Source organism: Diabrotica virgifera, chromosome 8 (genome assembly GCF_917563875.1).
Source record: "Diabrotica virgifera virgifera chromosome 8, PGI_DIABVI_V3a".
In the NCBI taxonomy this organism is placed as follows: domain Eukaryota; kingdom Metazoa; phylum Arthropoda; class Insecta; order Coleoptera; family Chrysomelidae; genus Diabrotica; species Diabrotica virgifera.
The window spans coordinates 143,454,789-143,474,576 of NC_065450.1; the positions used below are offsets into that span (position 1 = coordinate 143,454,789).

Consider the following 19,788-nt stretch of genomic DNA (forward strand, 5'->3'; position numbering starts at 1 on the left):
CGTAAAATAGCAAACCTTTGTCGCTAAGAAACAAAATAAAAATAGCCGAGAAAGTCAAAAGTATGGTTTACAATCACATTCACAGTTGAAGAATTCTTTAAAACGCTTCAGCAGATGTTTAACCCGGCACCTGCCACGTAGGGTGCTACCAGCACCCCATAACACATTTTTATCAAATATTTGGTATTTCAAGTTTGGTAACGGAGCTGTGCGTCATAGTAGCTTTCTATAATATTATATAGCATAGATGTGTTAGTGTTTGAAGTGGTTATTTAGTGTCATTCTGAACTTATAGCACTAAAATCGAATTGGGGTGTCGTCATCTGGCACTTTAAGTTTTAATTTTTTTTTGTATTTTTGATAAACAGGTCAAATTTACATTTTTTATTGAAATAACTTATTTAAATTATTAATAATAGACCCTATACTCACTAAATCTTAATTTTTTTAGATATTTTACCTGACTTCATTTATTATGGCTTGGTACTTGCTAATTTGCTTATAACACCTTTTTCATTTTATTTTTTAAATTTTATAACATATTAGTGGCTAATAAGTTAATAAAACATGTTTTTTTTATATTCTTGTGTTACTTAACACATTATTTTGTTTTTTAAACAAGTAGATCAGAGAAAATTTTTAAGGGGTGCTGTGAGCAACCCACGTGGCAGTTGGCGCCTTGCAAAGCCACGTGGCAGGTGCCGGGTTAAACATCTATAACAATCTGAACGAATTCTGTTTAGTATAAGTACAGTTCTGCCCAAATTATTAGACGCACTATAAAAGATTTTACAAAAATGTTAATTATGAGGTAATACCATTGTATTGTAATACTAAATAGGTTTTGTATATGTACCAGACACAAATTATATTGTTTGGTGGTCTATTAAATTGTCTATATTGAATCACAAATAGAACATTAATATTAATGAACCAATATGTATTTATTGACTCTTGAAAGAAACAGATATAACTACAACTAAATATTGTCAATTTGTTGTTGTCATATTGAAGCTCAACAAAATAATAACATTTAATAGTACTTTAATTCGTTCAGTTTAATAAACTGTAATACACAGAAAAGCTTTTTATTTCATATCAATCACAACTGTAAACCACATACCGCTAATAGGCTTAGTTTTATAGTAAGTTTCGATAAAACGTTTTAGCGGTATCTACCTCTTTTTATATAAAACTTTGTTTTAAAATATAATTAATGGTTCCCTTAATAAACTGGGGCATATATCCATGCATAAAAACTATTAGCTAGTCCATAAATCCCTTACGGGCCAAAATTTTAGCACTCAATTTTGAAATCGATTTTGCCACCATTTTGTGAAATGTTAGTTACCGCCTTTGGGCCTAGCACGGCAGTATGGGAGGAGATTCCTACAGGCAAAAGACCACTCGGACGTCCCAGAATACGATGGAGAGATAACATCCAAGCAGATCTCCCAAAAATGAACATCCCATTTGACCCTAGGTTGATGGAAGACCGAACAAATTGGAAGAAAGTTGTACAGTCAGCCAGGACCCACATAGGGTTGTAGCGCTACGTGATGATGTGATAGTGTGACTTCAAAACGTAAAAAAAATTCCAATCAAAACAAAGATGAGTCAATTGATTATACACGTGGTTTGTGTAATCATTTGTAATTTTATTTTGTTTTGAAAATCCTGTGGGTTTGATTAATTGGAATAATGGCAAAAAATAATCAATTCAAATTAATGAAATTTTGAACTGTTTTAAAGATATTTTATATAATATTTTAGTACTTACAATATGGGGTGTAAAGTTGTGTTATAGAGGTAGCACCATTTATCGGAACGACCACATCGAGCGTCATAGACGGGAGATGGTTCTTGATAACTGGTCCACATAAGACAACTAACTCTCACTTATGGCTCCACGTGCCACACCCCGGGCAACTGCATTGGTCTGCAGGCTAAACTAAGTCAGGGTAGCCAGATATGGCGAAAACTCCACCGAGCGATTGACGGTATAAGCAATCCCACACTTACTGACCAACGGCTTCGGGGGGAGATGAGTTGGTAAGTGGAAGGGCACTCTTTTGTCCTGGCGCTAAGAAATTGGCACCAAAGGCGAATGAATCAAGTGAATGATCAAAGGCATAAGGATACAGAAGGCAAGGAGAAACCACTGTATTAAAGATCCAATTGGATATCTCTAGTACAATTACCATGGCAATGAGTACTAAAAGAAAAAAAGAAACCGATCATGGGAATCGGAGCCCAAGATCCGGCAGGGGAGGAACAGACAAGGACTCCCAGGTCGTTAACCGGCGAAACCCTTGTCAATCACCGAAACAAGACAAATTAAAATTAACGAAATCAAAGATAGGTACGTGGAATGTCAAAAGCATATATCAGCCGGGTAAAATGCATAACATCCTTCAAGAAATGAGAAGACTTAATATAAATATACTAGGAATAAGCGAAACATGGTGGCCTAACTCAGGATGCTTTTCGACCAAAACCGGTACCTTATATTACTCGGGAAACACTGATAACCAACATAGACGTGGAGTAGCAATTATTGTCAATACAGAGGTCAAAAAGTCAATAGAGGGTTTTGTCACAATCTCAGAAAGAGTGATACTACAAATAAGGACATCACACACGAAACTAAATTTGATCCAAGTATATGCACCAATGACGGATGCAACAGAAGATGAAGTAGAAACATTCTTCCAACTAGGGACTAGGGGAACGTAACGATAGAGGTGATCGTCTAATACAATACTGCCAAGAACAAAATGTAATAATAACAAACACGTTCTTTAAATTACCTTTGAGACGGTTATATACATGGCGCTCACCAGCAGATAAACCGGAAAAAGTGGTAAGAAACGAAATCGATTATATTTATACTGATTAAATAGAGATATCGTAACACCATCAAATCCGTTAAAACATATCCAGGAGCAGATGTCACATGAGAGCATAACCTAATAAGAGCTAATGTCACGCTTAAGCTTAAACGTATTAGAAATCCCCAAAGAACTCCAAATATAGATGTTAGAAAACTGAAAGAAGTTGATATAAAAAACAAACTTCAACAGAAAATATACGAAAACTTTGATAAATTAGATAGTAACACCTACGAGATAAACCATCAATGGGAAACACTAAAAAATTGCCTACTTGTTCCATGCGAAGAGATATTAAAAGAACCGATACGAAAGAGAGACAACTGGATGACCGACGAGATACACGGCATGATGGACCAACGAAGACAATCACAATTACAAAATAATTAACAATGAAATCAGAAAAAAGATAAGAGAGACAAAACAAACTTACTATGAGGAAAAATGTAAAGAGATAGAAGATCTTCAGAACAAATACGATCTATTCAACCTGCATAAAAAGGTCAAAGAAATGGCAGGGCTGCAAAAAAGAAACCACAACACAAGTCTTTTAGACAAAAATGGAAACACTATTATAACGACTGACGAAAAGCTTAAACGATGGAAATAATATATGGAAGAGCTTTTCGACGACGAAAGAGGAACCTAGAAGACATATCTTTCGAAAACAGAGAAACAAGTGTAGAAATTACAAAGAAAGAAATATTGTATGCACTAAAAAACACCAGTAACGGAAAAAGCCCGGGGCCAGATCAACTGCATATTGATATACTTAAAATAATAGAAAATGAGTACATACATGTCCTCTTAAAGCTCTTTAATGAAATTTATCAGTCGGGTGACATACCCAATGAATGGTTGACCTCAACATTTATTTGTCTCGCAAAAAAGAAAAATGCTAGAGAATGCACCGACCACCGCACCATAAGCCTGATGTCTCACACACTTAAAATGTTTTTAAAGATCATTCATAAACGCATTTACCAAACACTTAATATGGATATTGAAGAAACCCAATTTGGATTCCGTAGAGGCGTAGGTACCCGTGAAGCTCTCTTTACATTCAACATACTAATCCAGAGATGCTTGGACGTGAACCAGGATATGTACGTCTGTTTCATAGATTACAACAAGGCTTTCGATAAAGTCCGCCACAAACAGCTAATGGACGTCCTTAAAGCAAAACAATTACAATACAATGACCTTCGAATTATAACAAATCTATATTATAAACAGCAAGCACACATACGCATTAACGAACACATATCAGAAGAGTTCGAAATTAAAAGAGGAGTACGACAGGGGTGTGTACTATCACCACTACTATTCAATGCATACTCTGAAGAAATTATGAAAAGAGCTCTTGAGGGAGAAACAGTAGGAATAAAGGTAAGTGGAACGCCAATTAACAACATTAGATATGCGGACGATACTATCATAATAGCAGACAACCTTAAAAACCTCCAAAAGCTAATGAACCAGATAGTTGAGTATGGAGAAAAATATGGATTATCAATAAACATCAAGAAAACTAAATTTATGAGGATATCAAAAATCCAAAATAATGATGAAAACCTGACAATTAAAAGTAAAACTTTAGAAGAAGTAGAAAACTACAACTATCTTGGCACAATAATTACTCACACAAACGATTATTCCAAAGAAATCAAAGTTCGAATAGAGAAAGCAAGAACAATCTTCAATAAAATGAGAAAGGTAGTTTGTGCAAGAGAACTGAAATTATACTTGAGAGTTAGGCTGGCAAGGTGTTATATTTTCTCAACTCTGCTTTACGGGATAGAAGCATGAACACTTAACGCATCGACTACTAAAAAGTTGGAAGCATTTGAACTGTGGGTGTATAGAAGAATCCTGAAGATATAGGGCAAGAGAAGTGTAGGAAGGAGACGAATCTTGTGGTTGCGTAACTGGAGGGAATGGTACGGATGCACATCAACCGAACTATTCAGAGGAGCACCATCTAAGATCAGAATAGCCATGATGATTGCCAACCTCCGTCGCTTAGATGGCACGTGAAGAAGAGGAACTTACAATATATCAAATGATAATCATTGTTTTTAAACATCAGTCTCTTTCGGAAACTTAAAAAACTAGCAAGTTCTCCTCTATGAGCAGTGGTTACCCAACATATGAGCAGTGGTTAATCTGGTACCCAACACATTACCATTTTGTAAAAATTAAATAACTACAAGCAATATATTCCATTTATAAAAACGAAAATAAAACTTTGCCACAAAAACCACGTGTGCCAGACAGCTGTTTATTTTGTTTGGAAAACTTTTTCAAGGTAGCCAACATTGATTGGACGTCACGACTATCATGGTCCATTTTCTGAATAGTCCAGGGCGCATCTGTTTTGAGATGGACGTTGAAAGGTGACTCAAATTTTTTTGCAGAAATTGTTTGAAAATAAATCAAATATTAATATTTGAGTTATCCTCCCTCTCAAAAAGGTCCGGAACATTGTTTAAATAATCAAAATATCAAAAAATTAAGGAAAAATTCGATTTTTTTCTTCGTTTTTTGATTATAACTTTAAAAGTGTTCATTTCCGAGAAAAGTTATACTGACATAAAAGTTGCATAATTCAATTTCCTACAATATAGAATTGGTTAAAAATTTAAAAAATAGTCACCCTAGTTGCAAAATAGCAATAATTGCGAAAAAATCATACAAAAACAAATATTGGCATTTTACGTTTTTCAACCATTTATGCTACACTTAGGACCTTTATATTTCATCCAAAAAAACTTTATGATACAGTAAAACAAAACTGTAAATTTCATTAAGATCGGTTCAACAGATTTTGCAAAATAAATTTTGCAATCCAGCTTTCGCAAAAAAAAAATTCATTTTTTCAAAATGTTACAGGACTGAAAATAAAGCAGATAGCAAGTTGAATTTTTTTTTTGCTTATAGAGGTATACTGTACCTTTCATTTGCAATTTGCAAAATGAAAATCGATTAATTCCCACGAGGTCAGAAAATTTTTTAAATAAACAATAATTTTTGGTGCGATAATATATTATTTTCTTACTCTATATTTTGTTGTATTTTAATATTTTAATTCCACAAAAATCAAACAAATTTTATTATTGCTTGTGAAATATTGTTTAAACAATTGCATATGTTTAAAAATAATAAACTTTTATTCTCCAAGATAAAAGATATGAACAAAGAAAGTTTTCGCTAAAAAAGTGTTATTTCAAAGGATATAGTATGTGTTTTTATTTTGCAATAAACAAATTTATTTATTTATATCGAAATTTAATAAAAATTAAAATGTATCAATCATTATCAAAGGTCATTGGAATGCCCAATCAGATCAAACTATCCGCTGTCCTGCGCGTAGCACCAATAATTAATGTTTATTTAAAAAAATTCCTGACGCCGTGGTGTTAATCGATTTTAATTTTGCAGAATTGCAAATGAAAGGTACAGTACACTTCTATCCGCAAAAAAAATTTCAACTTGCTATCTGCTTTATTTTCAGTCCTGTAAGATTTTGAAAAAATGAATTTTTTTTTACGAAAGCTGGATGCAAAATAAATTTTGCAAAATCTATTAAACCGATCTTAATGATCGGTTGAAATGAAATTTACAGTATTGTTTTAATGTATCACAAAGTTTTTCTGGGTGCAATATAAAGGTCCTAAGTGTAGCATAAATGGTTGAAAAACGTAAAATGCGAATACTTGTTTTTGTATGGTTTTTTCGCAATTATTGCTATTTTTCAACAAGGGTGACTATTTTTTAAATTTTTAACCAACTCAATATTGTAGGAAATTTAATCATGCAACTTTTATGTTTGTACAACTTTTCTCGAAAATGAATACTTTTAAAGTTATAATCAAAAAACGATGAAAAAAATCGAATTTTTCCTTAATTTTTTGACATTTTGATTATTTAAACAATGTTCCGGACCTTTTTGAGAGGGAGGATAATTCAAATATTATTATTTGATTTATTTTTAAGCAATTTGTGCAAAAAAATTTGACTCACCTTTCAACGTCCAAATGTACTAATATTTTTACAGATGCGCCCTGGTCTAGAAGCCTTTCTCTATCGGTCTAATATTACGCATCCATGAAAGTTTCTTTCGACCAATCCATCTCTTTACCTCCACTTTTCCTTGTATTATAAGGTGAAGCAGATAGTATTTAGGTCCTCGAATTATATGGCCGAAGTATTCTGATATTCTCCTCTTTATGATGCTTATGAGCAGACGTTCTGAATTCATCATTTGAAGAACATCTTCATTGGAAGTGTGCGAAACCCACGATATCTTTAGGATTCGTCGATAGCACTACAATTCGAGTGCTTCTTCGAATGAATATGATTGTATATATTAATAGGAATGCAACGTCCGCAGATAGTGTGCTACTTTTTTTATAAAAAAAAATGGCGCCCGAAAATCATGTTTTTTTTTAATTTTTGCTCTATGACTCCAACGATTTTAACTTTACACCTAAAACACCCAAATAAAAATTCACCGTAATTAAATTCTGCATAGAGACGTGTTTTCCCGATTTACTTTGATGAAAATTTTCCCAGGAAAATGCGATTTTTCCAACAAAAGCTTTAATTTTCAACTCAAACAAGCCTAAATAACTTGGTAATATAAAATCTCTTTTCATATAGATTATAATTCCATAAGCCGATGGAAATTGAATGAACAGTTTAGTAACAATTGAACTGTTAATTAAAAATTTACGGTCGCTATAATAACCAAATAATTATGATACATAAGAATAACTATGATTTTTTTCTAAAAATACCTATCCAATGCACCTTACAGACTTGAAATTGGACTATTTAAGCGGCCTCAGGAATTTTTTAAAATAATAAACAATTCTTTGGCTTATAAACAAATAGAATATCTCGGGAAATATTAAATTAAATTAAATCATGAAAACGGTATTGGAAAAAAAGCGGCAGGGCGCTTCTTGAAAAAGAAAAAACGTCTAATTATGATGAGTGGTTCCTGAGATACGACCGGTCAAAGTTGACCGGCATTTACGGCAAAGATATAACCAATAGGATCATAATTTTTAAAACATCACCTTTTTATTTTTATCCTGTTGCTCCACTCCAATTTTCAAATCTTTAAAATACTCATAACATATATTATTATAATAAAAATTATCGATATTACGAGTGAAAATTGCCAAAAATAGCAAAATTCCAATCAAAAATGAGGTTGGAGAAAATGTAATCTCAAAGTTCAAAATCGGTACATGTTAAATAAATGCATTTTCTCGGCTTCCCATGGAGTAATTTTCTTCATTCTTTTTTTGTTCCCAAGTGACTCGAGTAGAGCCATCTAACTAACGCATTATTGAATGTCAAAGTTGCTTTTGTTCTGTTATAATAAATTAATTTATATATTATAACAAAATTTTTTAATTTGTTTAAATAAAGATTGTTTAAATAATTATACAGCTTTCAAATTAGAATATTTTTGTTTTTAACGTTATAAGGTACACTTGTAGTAAGTTTAAAAAAAAAAGTCTACAACTTCAAAAAATATGTAGTTTTCTTTCCTTATAAAAAAATTAATGTATTATAACAAAACAAAAGCGAGTTTGACATTTAATAATAAGTTAACTAGATGGCTCTACTCGAGTTACGTAGGAGCAAAAAAAGAATGAGCTCCATGGGAAGCCGAGAAAATGCATTTTTTTAACGTGTACCGATTTTGAACATTGAGATTACATTTTCTCCAACTTAATTTTTGATTAGAATTTTGTTATTTTTGGCAATTTTCACTCGTAATATCGATAGTTTTTATTATAATAATATATGTTATATATGAGTATTTTAAAGATATGAAAATTAATGTGGAGAAAGAGGACAAAAATAAAAAGGTGATGGTTCGAAAATTATGATCCTGCTGTTTATATCTTTGCCGTAAATGCCGGTCAATTTTAACCGGTTGTATCTCAGGAACCACTTATCACAATTAAACGTTTTTTTTTAAGAAGCGTCCTGCAATTTTTTTCCCATACCATTTTCATGATTTAATTTAATTTAATATTTCCCGAGAAATTCTATTTGTTTATAAGACAAAAATTGTTTATAATTTTAAAATAATACGGAGACCGAATAAATAGTCTAATTTCAACTCTGTAAAGTGCATTAGATAAGTACAGTGTCTTTTTATACAAAAATGATAGTTATTCTTAAGTATCATAATTATTGTGGTTATTATAGCGACCGTAATTCTTTCATTAACAATTCAATTGTTGCTAAACTGTTTATTTAATTTCCATCGGCTTCTGGAATTATAATCTATACGAAGAGAGATTTTATATTGCCAAGTGGTTTAATTAGTGATAAACAATTATTTATATAAAATTTTAGCAGAAAATAAAAGATTTTGTTGGAAAAACCCGCATTTTTCGGGAAAAATTTTCGTCAAAGTAAATCGGGAAAAACACGTCTCTATGCAGAATTTAATTATGGTGAATTTTTTTGAGTGTTTTTGTGTAAAGTTCAAATCTTGAAAGTTATAGAGCAAAAATTAAAAAAAAACACGATATTCGGGCGCCATTTTGTTTTTTAAAAAAAGTAGCAAACTATATGCGGACTTTGCATACCTATATTATTAATATCTATATAGGGTCATAAGATTCGATTCCAGCATTAAAATTGCTGGTAAATAACTTTTTCTACGAGCGTGCAAAAATGTCTGCTTTCGCGCACGAAATTTAGTTTAGAAAGTTTCACTTTTCCGCACGCGTGTTACTTTTCCGCACGCGTGTTACTTTTTCGCACGCGGTTTTTACTTTTCCGCACGCGTGTTAATTTAGATATGTTAATATGGCCTTAAAGTAATTATAATACATGCAATAAACTAATATTTAGATATTATTTACTAATTTATTTCAAATATATCTTATTGTGTTCCTGTTTTAATGAAATTAACGCGACAATTCGATGAAATAAAATTATTTTGACATAATATTCGAAAGTCAAATCGGTAGACAATAACAGTCGTTTTGAATCATCGTCATGGAAACCAAGATCGTCATCATGCTATAACTAATTATATTGAAAGTTTGGTTTTGACAATATTGTCAAATAATTAATTTGTGTATGTATTTTCATACTAATTAAATTAATTGATTAAGATTTGGTAATTTTTTAAAGACTCTTAGAAAAATTATTGTTCCTAACTCTTGCAGAAGGTCTCTTTTCCGCACTCGACTGCTTGCCGAACTCCCGCTTCGCGTCGTTCGGCAAACTGCAGTCGCGTCCGGAAAAGAATGACTTTCTGCACTTGTTAGGAAAATAACTATTGCCTTGTATTTTGCTAATTAGCCCAGAGTAACATTAAAGTTTCTTGTTTTTTATGTCTATAAAAACAAAAATAAAATACCGTTAAAAGGGGTAAACATGAGTGGCGCGCACAATATTCCAGCTACAAATCAGCAGATATGAATATTACGTGGCGAAAAAATGTATTTTCATTTTGATAGAAAATAAAGTTATAGTTTTATTTTGAAATATAGTAGTACTTATAGTATGGTATAATTAGATCCAGACATCCAAATTGAAAGTTATCCTTCAACACCAAATTGTTCTATATAGTCCACATATTGTTCAGTAAAAAGTCACACCATTTGAAGCGTCGGGTTTGGGGGGGGGAGGCGGGGGAGAAGTTGGTAAATTAAGAGATTTTTACGTTTTTCGTCAATATTTCCAAAACTATGCGGTTTAGCGTGAACAATGTTTTACAAAAAAATCTTCTACACTGAATTTTAAACAAAAAAGGTTCTATGCATAATCCTTCTCAAATGAACGGTTCCAAAGTTACGGAGGTAGTATGGTATAAATGGTCCAAAAAAGGCCTAACCCGTCATCCAAAATAAAAGTTTTCCTCCAACACCAAATTGTTTTATATCGTCCACATATTGTTCAGTAAAAAGTTACACCATTTTGATTGTTGGGTTTGAGGGATGGTGTGGAGGGGAGAAGTCGGCAAATTAGTGGTTTTTTAGGTTTTTCGTCAATATTTCTAAACCTAAGCGGTTTATCGTGAACAATATTCTATACAAAAATGTTCTACATTTAGGGCCGGTTGTTCGAAAGCTAATCAACAATGATCATTATCAAATATTTAGTTACTGTCACCAACTGGCAATGTCAACTTTGTTTGGGTTGCTGAAAACATAATATGAAATTACTTAATCAATTATGTTAATAATTGTTATGTTAATTGATTAACTAATCTCATAATTTTAATCAATTATGTTTTCAGCAACACAATAAAAGTTGACAATGACAGTTTTGGTGACAGTAATTAAATATTTGATAGTGATCATTGTTGATTAGCGTTCGAACAACCGGCCCTAAATTTGAAACGAAAATTTTACTGATGGAAAGATATTCATGCGATATTGTCCATAGAAAGTTCAGATTAGGTTTCTCCATACCAGAGATTTATATGGCATAGGCCTGTAGACGCCTCTTGGTGAGGTTGGAGTTCCTTTAAGGGCTTATCAGTAACATACCACCGACCAATGAAATAGCAAATTGTATTTATTTACAAAATAAAATCCTGTTAAAAAAATTAGTTTCTTCCGTAATAATGTTATAATTTGTTCAAACAGTGTAAAAAATATGGAAAACCTCTACTTTACATTCTCCGTAACTCCGGAACCGTTGATTTTAGAACAATTATGCATAGGATCTTTTTCGTTTCAAATTTGATGTAGAACATTTTTGTATAGAATATTGTTCACGTTACACCGCTTACGTTTAGAAATATTGACGAAAAATCTAAAAAACTTCTAATTTACCGACTTTTGCCCTCCCCACCGTCCAAACTCGACGCTCAAAATAGTGTAACTTTTTACTGGACAATATGTGGACCATACAGAACAATTTGGTGTTGGAGGAAAACTTTAATTTGAGATAACCGGGTTAGGCCTTTTTTGGACCAATTATAATATAATACCTCCTTAACTTTGGAACCGTTCATTTTAGGATAATTATGCGTAGGACCTTTTTTTGTTTAAAATTGAATGTAGAACATTTTTGTATAGAACATTGTTTACGCTAAACAGCATACTTTTAGAAATATTGACGAAAAACGTAAAAAACTCCAAATTTACCGAATTCTCCCCCACCTACCCCCCAAACCCGACGCTCAAAATGGTGTGACTTTTTACTGAACAATATGTGGACCATATACAACAATTTGGTGTTTAAGGATAACTTTCCCTTTGGATGTCTGCATGGGTTGTGCCCGTTTTTTGGATCAACTGTGTCATACTATTATGTAAATATTTAAAAAGTTTATTTTTACTATTAGTATGATAAGATTGATCCAAAAGATGGCATAACCCAGACATCCAAAGTGAAAGTTCTCCTCCAACACCAAATTATTGTTCTATGTGGTCCACATAATGTTCAGAAAAAAGTCACACCATTTTGGGCGTCGGGTTTTGGGGGGTGCGGGGGACAATTCGGTAAATTCGTAGTGTTTTGCGTTTTTCGTCAATATTTCTAAAACTATGCGGTTTAGTATGAACAACCTTCTGCACAAAAATGTTCTACATTAAATTTGAAATAAAATGCATAATCTTTCTAAAATGAACGGTTCCAAAGTTACAGAGGCAGTATAATATAATTGGTCCAAAAAAAGGCCTAACCCAGACATCAAAAATAAAAGTTTTCCCCCAACACCAAATTGTTCTATATGGTTCAGTTAAAAGTTACACCATTTTGACCGTCCGGTTTGGGGGGGGAGATGGGCAGAAATCGGTAAATTAATAGTTTTATTTTAGGTTTTTCGTCAATATTTCTAAAACTATGCTTTTAGCGTATACAATATTCTAAACAAAAATGTTCTACATAAAATTTAAAACAAAAAAGGTCCTGTACATAATTGTCATAAAATTACCGGTTCCAGACTTACGGAGGGTGAAAAGTGTAGGTTTTAAAAAGTTTTTATATTTTTTGGGCAATTGATGATGATTTTGGGTGGTGAGGTTGACGTTTCTTCAAGGGCTTATCACTAACATACCATCGGCCACTGAAATAGCAAATTTGATATATTATTACTTATTACAATTATTTTTCAAAGTAAGTTAGCAATCAAAGTAGCACAGAAAACGACAATAAATATCGTTCCCATACCACCTGATTGACAATAGTTGGGTTATAAAACCCAATCCTGTTAAAGAAAATCAGTAGGAAATTGCCCAAAAAATATAAAAATTATCGAAAACCCCCACTTTTCACCCTCCGTAACTCTGGAACCGTTGATTTTATAACAATTAAAACCTTAGGAATAGGACCATTTTTGTTTTAAATTTTATGTAGAACATTTTTGTATAAAAAATTGTTTACGCTAAAGCATAGTTTTAGAAATATGGACGAAAAACTTAAAAAACTACTAATTTACCGACTTCTCCCCATCTCCCCCCAAACCGGACGCTCAAAATGGTTGTAACTTTTTACTGAACAATATGTGGACCATATAGAACAATTTGGTGTTGGAGAAAAACTTTTACTTTGGATGTTTAGGTTAGGCCTTTTTTGGGGCCAATTATAGGATACTACCTCCGTAACTTTGAAACCGTTCATTTGAAAAAGATTATGCATACGGCCTTTTTTATTTCAAATTTAATATAGACATTTTTGTATAGAATATTGTTTATGCTAAATCGTATAGTTTTAGAAATATTTACGAAAAACCTAAAAAACTACGAATTTACCGATTTCTCCCCCCTCTCCCCCCTCCCCCCAAACCCGACACTCAAAATGGTGTGACTTTTTTCTGAACATTATGTGGACCATAATATAGAACAATTTGGTGTAGGACAGTGTTTCTCAACCTGTGGGGCGCGCCCCCCTATGGGGGCGCGCTTTTAGCAATGGGGGGGCGTGAAAATATAAAAAAAAACACCTAAAACATTGACTAATTTACTAAAATCAAAGCAAAACATAATTCTGACAAACAAAAAAATAAAATACCCATGAACAAGGAGCTATACATAGTTATGAGCACTGAATACTAAATCAACAAGTTTAATGTAAATTAGTGACTTCCTTGGGCCTGTTTTGCAGAGCAAAGCTTATCGAAACAGGGTGTAATATTAGAAATAGACGCTCTCAGTTCTTTCTCTATATTTAGCTGCGATCTATATTTGGTCTTTAAAGCAGCCATCGCGGAAAATCCTGTTTCGCATAGGTAGGATGGTGAAAACGGTAAGAGTATACGGAACGCTCTGGTTTTCAGTGTAGAAAACTCATCATTTACCCCTGCCCAAAATTCAAAGAGGGATCTAATATTAAACTGTTTCTTGATTTCGGCATTTGCTGTGAAGTCTATAAAGGTTTCTTCTTCTACAGTAGTACTCCTTTTCGGGTGTAATTTGAAACGGATTCCCGACCCACTCATAACTATTACGTACATATTAATTGGTCGTCGACAAAAAAGTATCTTTTAAAAATTTTTGTCAGCATTGCTAAATGATTTTCAATGGTTACAAAAACAACTTTCACGTGTTGTTCTTCAACCTGGTAAGTTTTAAAACATTCACTCACATTTTCAAATATTTCTAGGTTTTTTGCTTTAAATTTCTGCTCCACAATTTCAATTTTCTACTATTTATCATTCGTATCAAATATATGTGTATTGGCCCCTTGAAGTTGTAAGTTCAAAATATTTAGTTTCTCGAATATATCAACCAAGTAACTCAATTTCATCAAAAATAAACCATCGTGAAACATCTTGGCTTGCGGCCTCTTTTCTTCTTTTAGAAAATTGGCGATTTCATGTCATATTTCAAAACACGTTGTAAAAATTTCCCACGTAATAACCATCTTGCCTCACAATAAAATAATAATGCTGAATGTACCGCATCCATGTCTTTGCAAAGTACAGAATAGATTCTAGTTTTCAAAGGTCTCATTTTTATGTAGATAGTTAACTATTGTTACAACCGTAGTTAGCACAATATTCAAGCCAGAGCTTCTCTGTTGATCATACAGTGTCTCTATTTTTGCTTCATTTATATAATCATTTAACATAGCAAATAATGCAAGAGACTTTGCTATCAATTCTATTGGCTTGCAGAAAAGTAGTTCTAATACTGTTCTACCATCACAAAATCGAACGTAGGCAATAAAATGAGCATATTTATTGCTACTGTTGCCTCATCAAGCTGAATCGAAAACAGCTTTTCACGCAACTTCCTGATTACCTGATCCTGTACATATTCAGCTATATCACCAATTCGGCGGGCAACAGTATCATTTGATAGAGGTATAAACTCCAATTTTTTAGCAACAGTGGATCCAAACACAGTTTCTACAATTTTGATTGTAGTTGGTAATATAAGATCTTCACCAATAGTGTTAGGCTTTTTAGATCTGGCTATTTAATATCAGACTTTATAAGAGGCAAGTAAAACTATTTCATTCACAGTAAAAGTTTTTATTAAAAGTAATTTTTGCTTTTCACGCCATTTTAATTTTAACTCGAAGAATTCTCGGGGTTTGTTAATGTATTCACTATGAATCATGAAGCGTTTCCCAATGTCTTTTTAGTTTATTAGGTTTCATGCTGCTCAAAGTATATTATTATTGCATAGATATATTGTTATTGAACGAGGGGGGGCGGCGGTGAAAATAATTATGGAAAATTGGGGCGCAAATGGTAAAACGTTGAGAAACGCTGGTGTAGGAGGATAACTTTCACTTTGGATGTCTGGGTTTGGGTCTAGTTATACCATACTACATTAGTTATATAATTGATTTAATTTCACTTTATTTTAGTGTTTAGCTTGAAATGTAATTCATATGATTCATATGAGAAAGAACACATCGATTGAGAAGTCTATATGATTCTGTTCAGGACTGTATTTTAGACCAGTTAGGTGACGATTTAGCTGATTATAGTGATGCTGATGAAGCAGAAATAATAAATCAAACAGAAATCTATAGCGATTGACACTATATAGATTATTGCAGAAGATATTTCGCAGGTAGGTATGCTTCTTTTCATGAGCATTTTTAAGTGCGTCACAAATGATAGAAAAAAAGGTAAGTCCGTGATAATACACATTTATGACATTCATTCTAACATGACATTTTAGTTAAATCTGACAGTTGTCACATTTTATTTGCAATTTGGCATAAAAGCAAATCAATTTTATTTATTGCATTTATAAAATGGTATTTTCGTTGATTTGTATAGTCTTATAAATTGTACAGATTATATTCGTAGATATATTATAAAATTAGTAAATAATTATTTTGCGATTATAGCGCCATCTATGAACAACTAGAATAAATATTATAAATGTCACCGACGAAATGTAATCACCGACGTGCGTTTTTTTCTGTCACATACAATTTAATGCGTTAAAAAGAAATCGAAAAACTGTGACGCACTGAAAGATCCTCATGAGAAAAAGATACAGAATATCACCAATAAGAATGTCAATTATCATGTGCAGCCACCAATTGAACTTTCCCTTGATGTTTCATTGCAACTAATTACAGTGAACTCTCTCTATAACGAACACGTTGTTTCGCTTATAACGAGGTACGCTAGATGTCCCACGAAATTCCTATTAAACTATAAGACCTCTATAACGAGGCATAATTGGTTATAACAAGGAAAAATGAAATCTAAGAATATGTTTTTTTACCTGCTTTTAGCGAAGTAATGGCTACAAATAAATACCCCAACTGCTTGTATATAGAAATTCCCAACATATGTGTTATTATCGAGGCCAGTGGTGTAATAAACACTACCTGCAATAAACTTCTTTCTGTTTATCAATCGACCGATATTGAATACATATTGCAGGAAAGTTACAATTTACGATGGTACGAATTTTCATTGTTCAGGTCGACCATCGACACCTAATAAACTATGTAAGAGGCATCAAAACATTTCAATATTATTGTTGTCTGATATAGCGAGATCCGCTTATAATGAGGTAATTAGTCCGCCATTTCAATTCCCTTTAGAGAGGGAGGCTATGTATTAATTAACAAAAATCTAATTTTTACAAGGAAATGTCATAGGAAATTTGTGGATATTTCCACAAATTGTAAGTACCTCGTCTACCCTTCCACTATTTCAAAAGACAGGATAAAATAGGTATAATATCCCCCAGTCTATTAAGGATGCCAAGTAAAAAAATATATAATCAACTCACCAGTTGTACGGGTTTGAAATTGACAGCAGTCAATGTAATAATAGTAATATACAAAAATAACGAATTCATTTTTGACAAGAAGAGACTAGAAGCTTCGTTATAATGTGCAGTAATAAGTAATATGCAGCCTTTATAGTTTTAAAATATAATTAGAAGTTAAATAATTATATTTTTCAAAATAAAGACGTTCTTCGTTAGTAAACAATTTATGATGTTTCATATCATAATTGGTCTTTTTAAAAATAAAATATTAGTTATTAGCACTTTAATTATTGAAGCTTAATGACTTTAAAACAAACAAAGATTCCAGTGGAATAAATAGTATGTTATAATAGTAAATAATTACTTTAAAGACTAACGCTAAGGACACATTATTTATACGTGTCAACACGGCACGTCAGAATACGACATATCAGATAGGCCGGACACATATCTGTGTTGCAAAACGTGTGTTATGCTGACATTTTGATTTTCAAACTAGTGAAGTAGTACTTACAATATAATGGAGCACCTAAAATAAGAGATGGATTGGTTAGATGAAGAAAAGGAAATGGTAGATAGCTGTTTCTGCGGCATTGCTTATGCTACGAAATGAATGCAGGGAGTACTGGGTTCATCCAATAAACGAACGTAGACACGAATTTGGTGAATATCATGTTCTGCTAATTATTCCTCCATATTTAACGTATAAAATGTACTTATAAAATATGTAAACAAACTCCCGGCGCTGTCTTGATGTTTTATGTAACTCTCTGACGAAAATTTAACCACGTTAGATATTGAAAACACGCGTTAACACGTGTAGTGTTAACACGCATTAATACGTGTCACAGAAATATCTTTTACGTTATTTTGAATAGATGTACACATATTATTGTGATTTGTCGTCAGAAACCGACAACACGCTTTAAAACATCTTAACGCGTGTTTTCAATATCTAACGCGGTTAGATTTTCGTCAGAGTGTGACAGTGTGTTAAAACATAAAGACAGCGCCGGGAGTTTGTTTGCATATTTTATAAGTACATTTTATACGTTTAAATATGGAGGAACAATTAGCACAAGATGATATTCACCAAATTCGTGTCTACGTTCGTTTATTTTATGAACCCAGTACTCTGTGCATTCATATCGTAGCATAAACAATGCCGCAGAAACAGCTACCATTTCCTCTTCTTCATCTAGCCAATCCATCTCTTCTTGTAGGTGCTCCATTTTATTGTAAGTACTATTTCACTAGTTTAAGAACATCAAAATGTCAGCATAACACACGTTTTGCAACACAGATAATGTGTCCGGCCTATCTGATATGTCGCATTCTGACGTGCCGTGTTGACACGTGTTAACACGGCACGTATTAATAATGTGTGCTTATAGTCTGGGCTGATTATCGGAGAATAGGCCATTTTTGGGAAAAGTTATTTACAGCAATTTTATTGCTGGAATCGAATCTTATGATTTTATATATTAATAATATAGATATGCAAAGTCCGCAGATAGTGTGCTACTTTTTTATAAACAAAATGGCGCCCGAAAATCGTGTTTTTTTCAATTTTTGCTCTATAACTCCAAAGATTTTAACTTTAGACCAAAAACACTCAAATAAAAATTCACCGCAATTAAATTCTGCATAGAGACGTGTTTTTTCCGATTTACTTCGACTAAAACTTTCCCCGGAAAAAGCGGGTTTTTCCAACAAAATCTTTAATTTTCAACTAGACGTTTTGATAAGTAGTTGTTAATCAATAATTAAATAACTTGGTAACGTAAAAGCCCTTTCCGTATGTATTATAATTACAGAAGCCGATGGAAATTGAATGAACAGTTTAGCAACAATTGAAATGTTAATTAAAAATTTACGGTCGCTATAATAACGACAATAATTATGAAACATAAGAATAACTATGATTTTTTCATAAAAATACACTATACCTATCTAATGTACTTTACAGAATTGAAATTGGAGTATCTAAGCGGCCTCAGGAATATTTTAAAATTATAAACAATTTTTTGGCTTATAAACAAATCGAATATCTCGGGAAATATTAAACCAAATTAAATCGTGAAAACGGTATTCGAAAGACAGTGGCAGGACGCTTCTTTTAAAAGAAAAAATGTTTAAATATGATGAGTGGTTCCTAAGATACAACCGGTCAAAGTTGACCAAAATTTACGGCAAAGATATAAAGAATAGGATCATAATTTTCAAACCATCACCTTTTTATTTTTGTCCTCTTTCTCCTCACCAATTCTCGTATGTTTAAAATGCTCATAACATATATTATTATAATAAAAACTATCGATAATACGTGTGAAAATTGCCAAAAATAGCAAAATTCCAGTCAAAAATTAGGTTGGAGAAAATGTAACCCTCAAAGTTCAAAATCGGTATACGTTAAAAAAATGCATTTTCTCGGCTTCCCATGGAGCACTTTCCTTCATTCTTTTTTTGTTCCCAAGTAACTCGAGTAGAGCCATCATACTAATGCATTATTAAATGTCAAACTTGCTTTTGTTTTGTTATAATAAATTAATTTATTTATTATAACACAATATTTTAATTTGTTTACATAAAAATTGTTTAAATAATTATACAGCTTTCAAATGAGAATATCTATGTTTTTAACTTTAAAAGGTACACTTTTAGTGAGTTTATCTAAAAAAAAGCCTACAACTGGAAAAAATATGTAA

The 19,788-nt window shown here is 32.3% G+C and overlaps 1 protein-coding gene across 1 annotated transcript in view; it reads right to left on the reverse strand.

Annotated features, from left to right (window-relative positions):
- LOC126890396 (uncharacterized) overlaps positions 1-17,236 on the reverse strand; it is a 23,108-nt gene extending 5,872 nt beyond the window's left edge. Inside the window, exon 1 of the mRNA XM_050659296.1 lies at positions 17,099-17,236. Coding sequence (XP_050515253.1) covers positions 17,099-17,167 — 69 coding nt within the window. The 5' untranslated portion in view covers positions 17,168-17,236. The remainder of the gene's footprint in view (positions 1-17,098) is intronic.
- Positions 17,237-19,788: the final 2,552 nt, after the last annotated feature.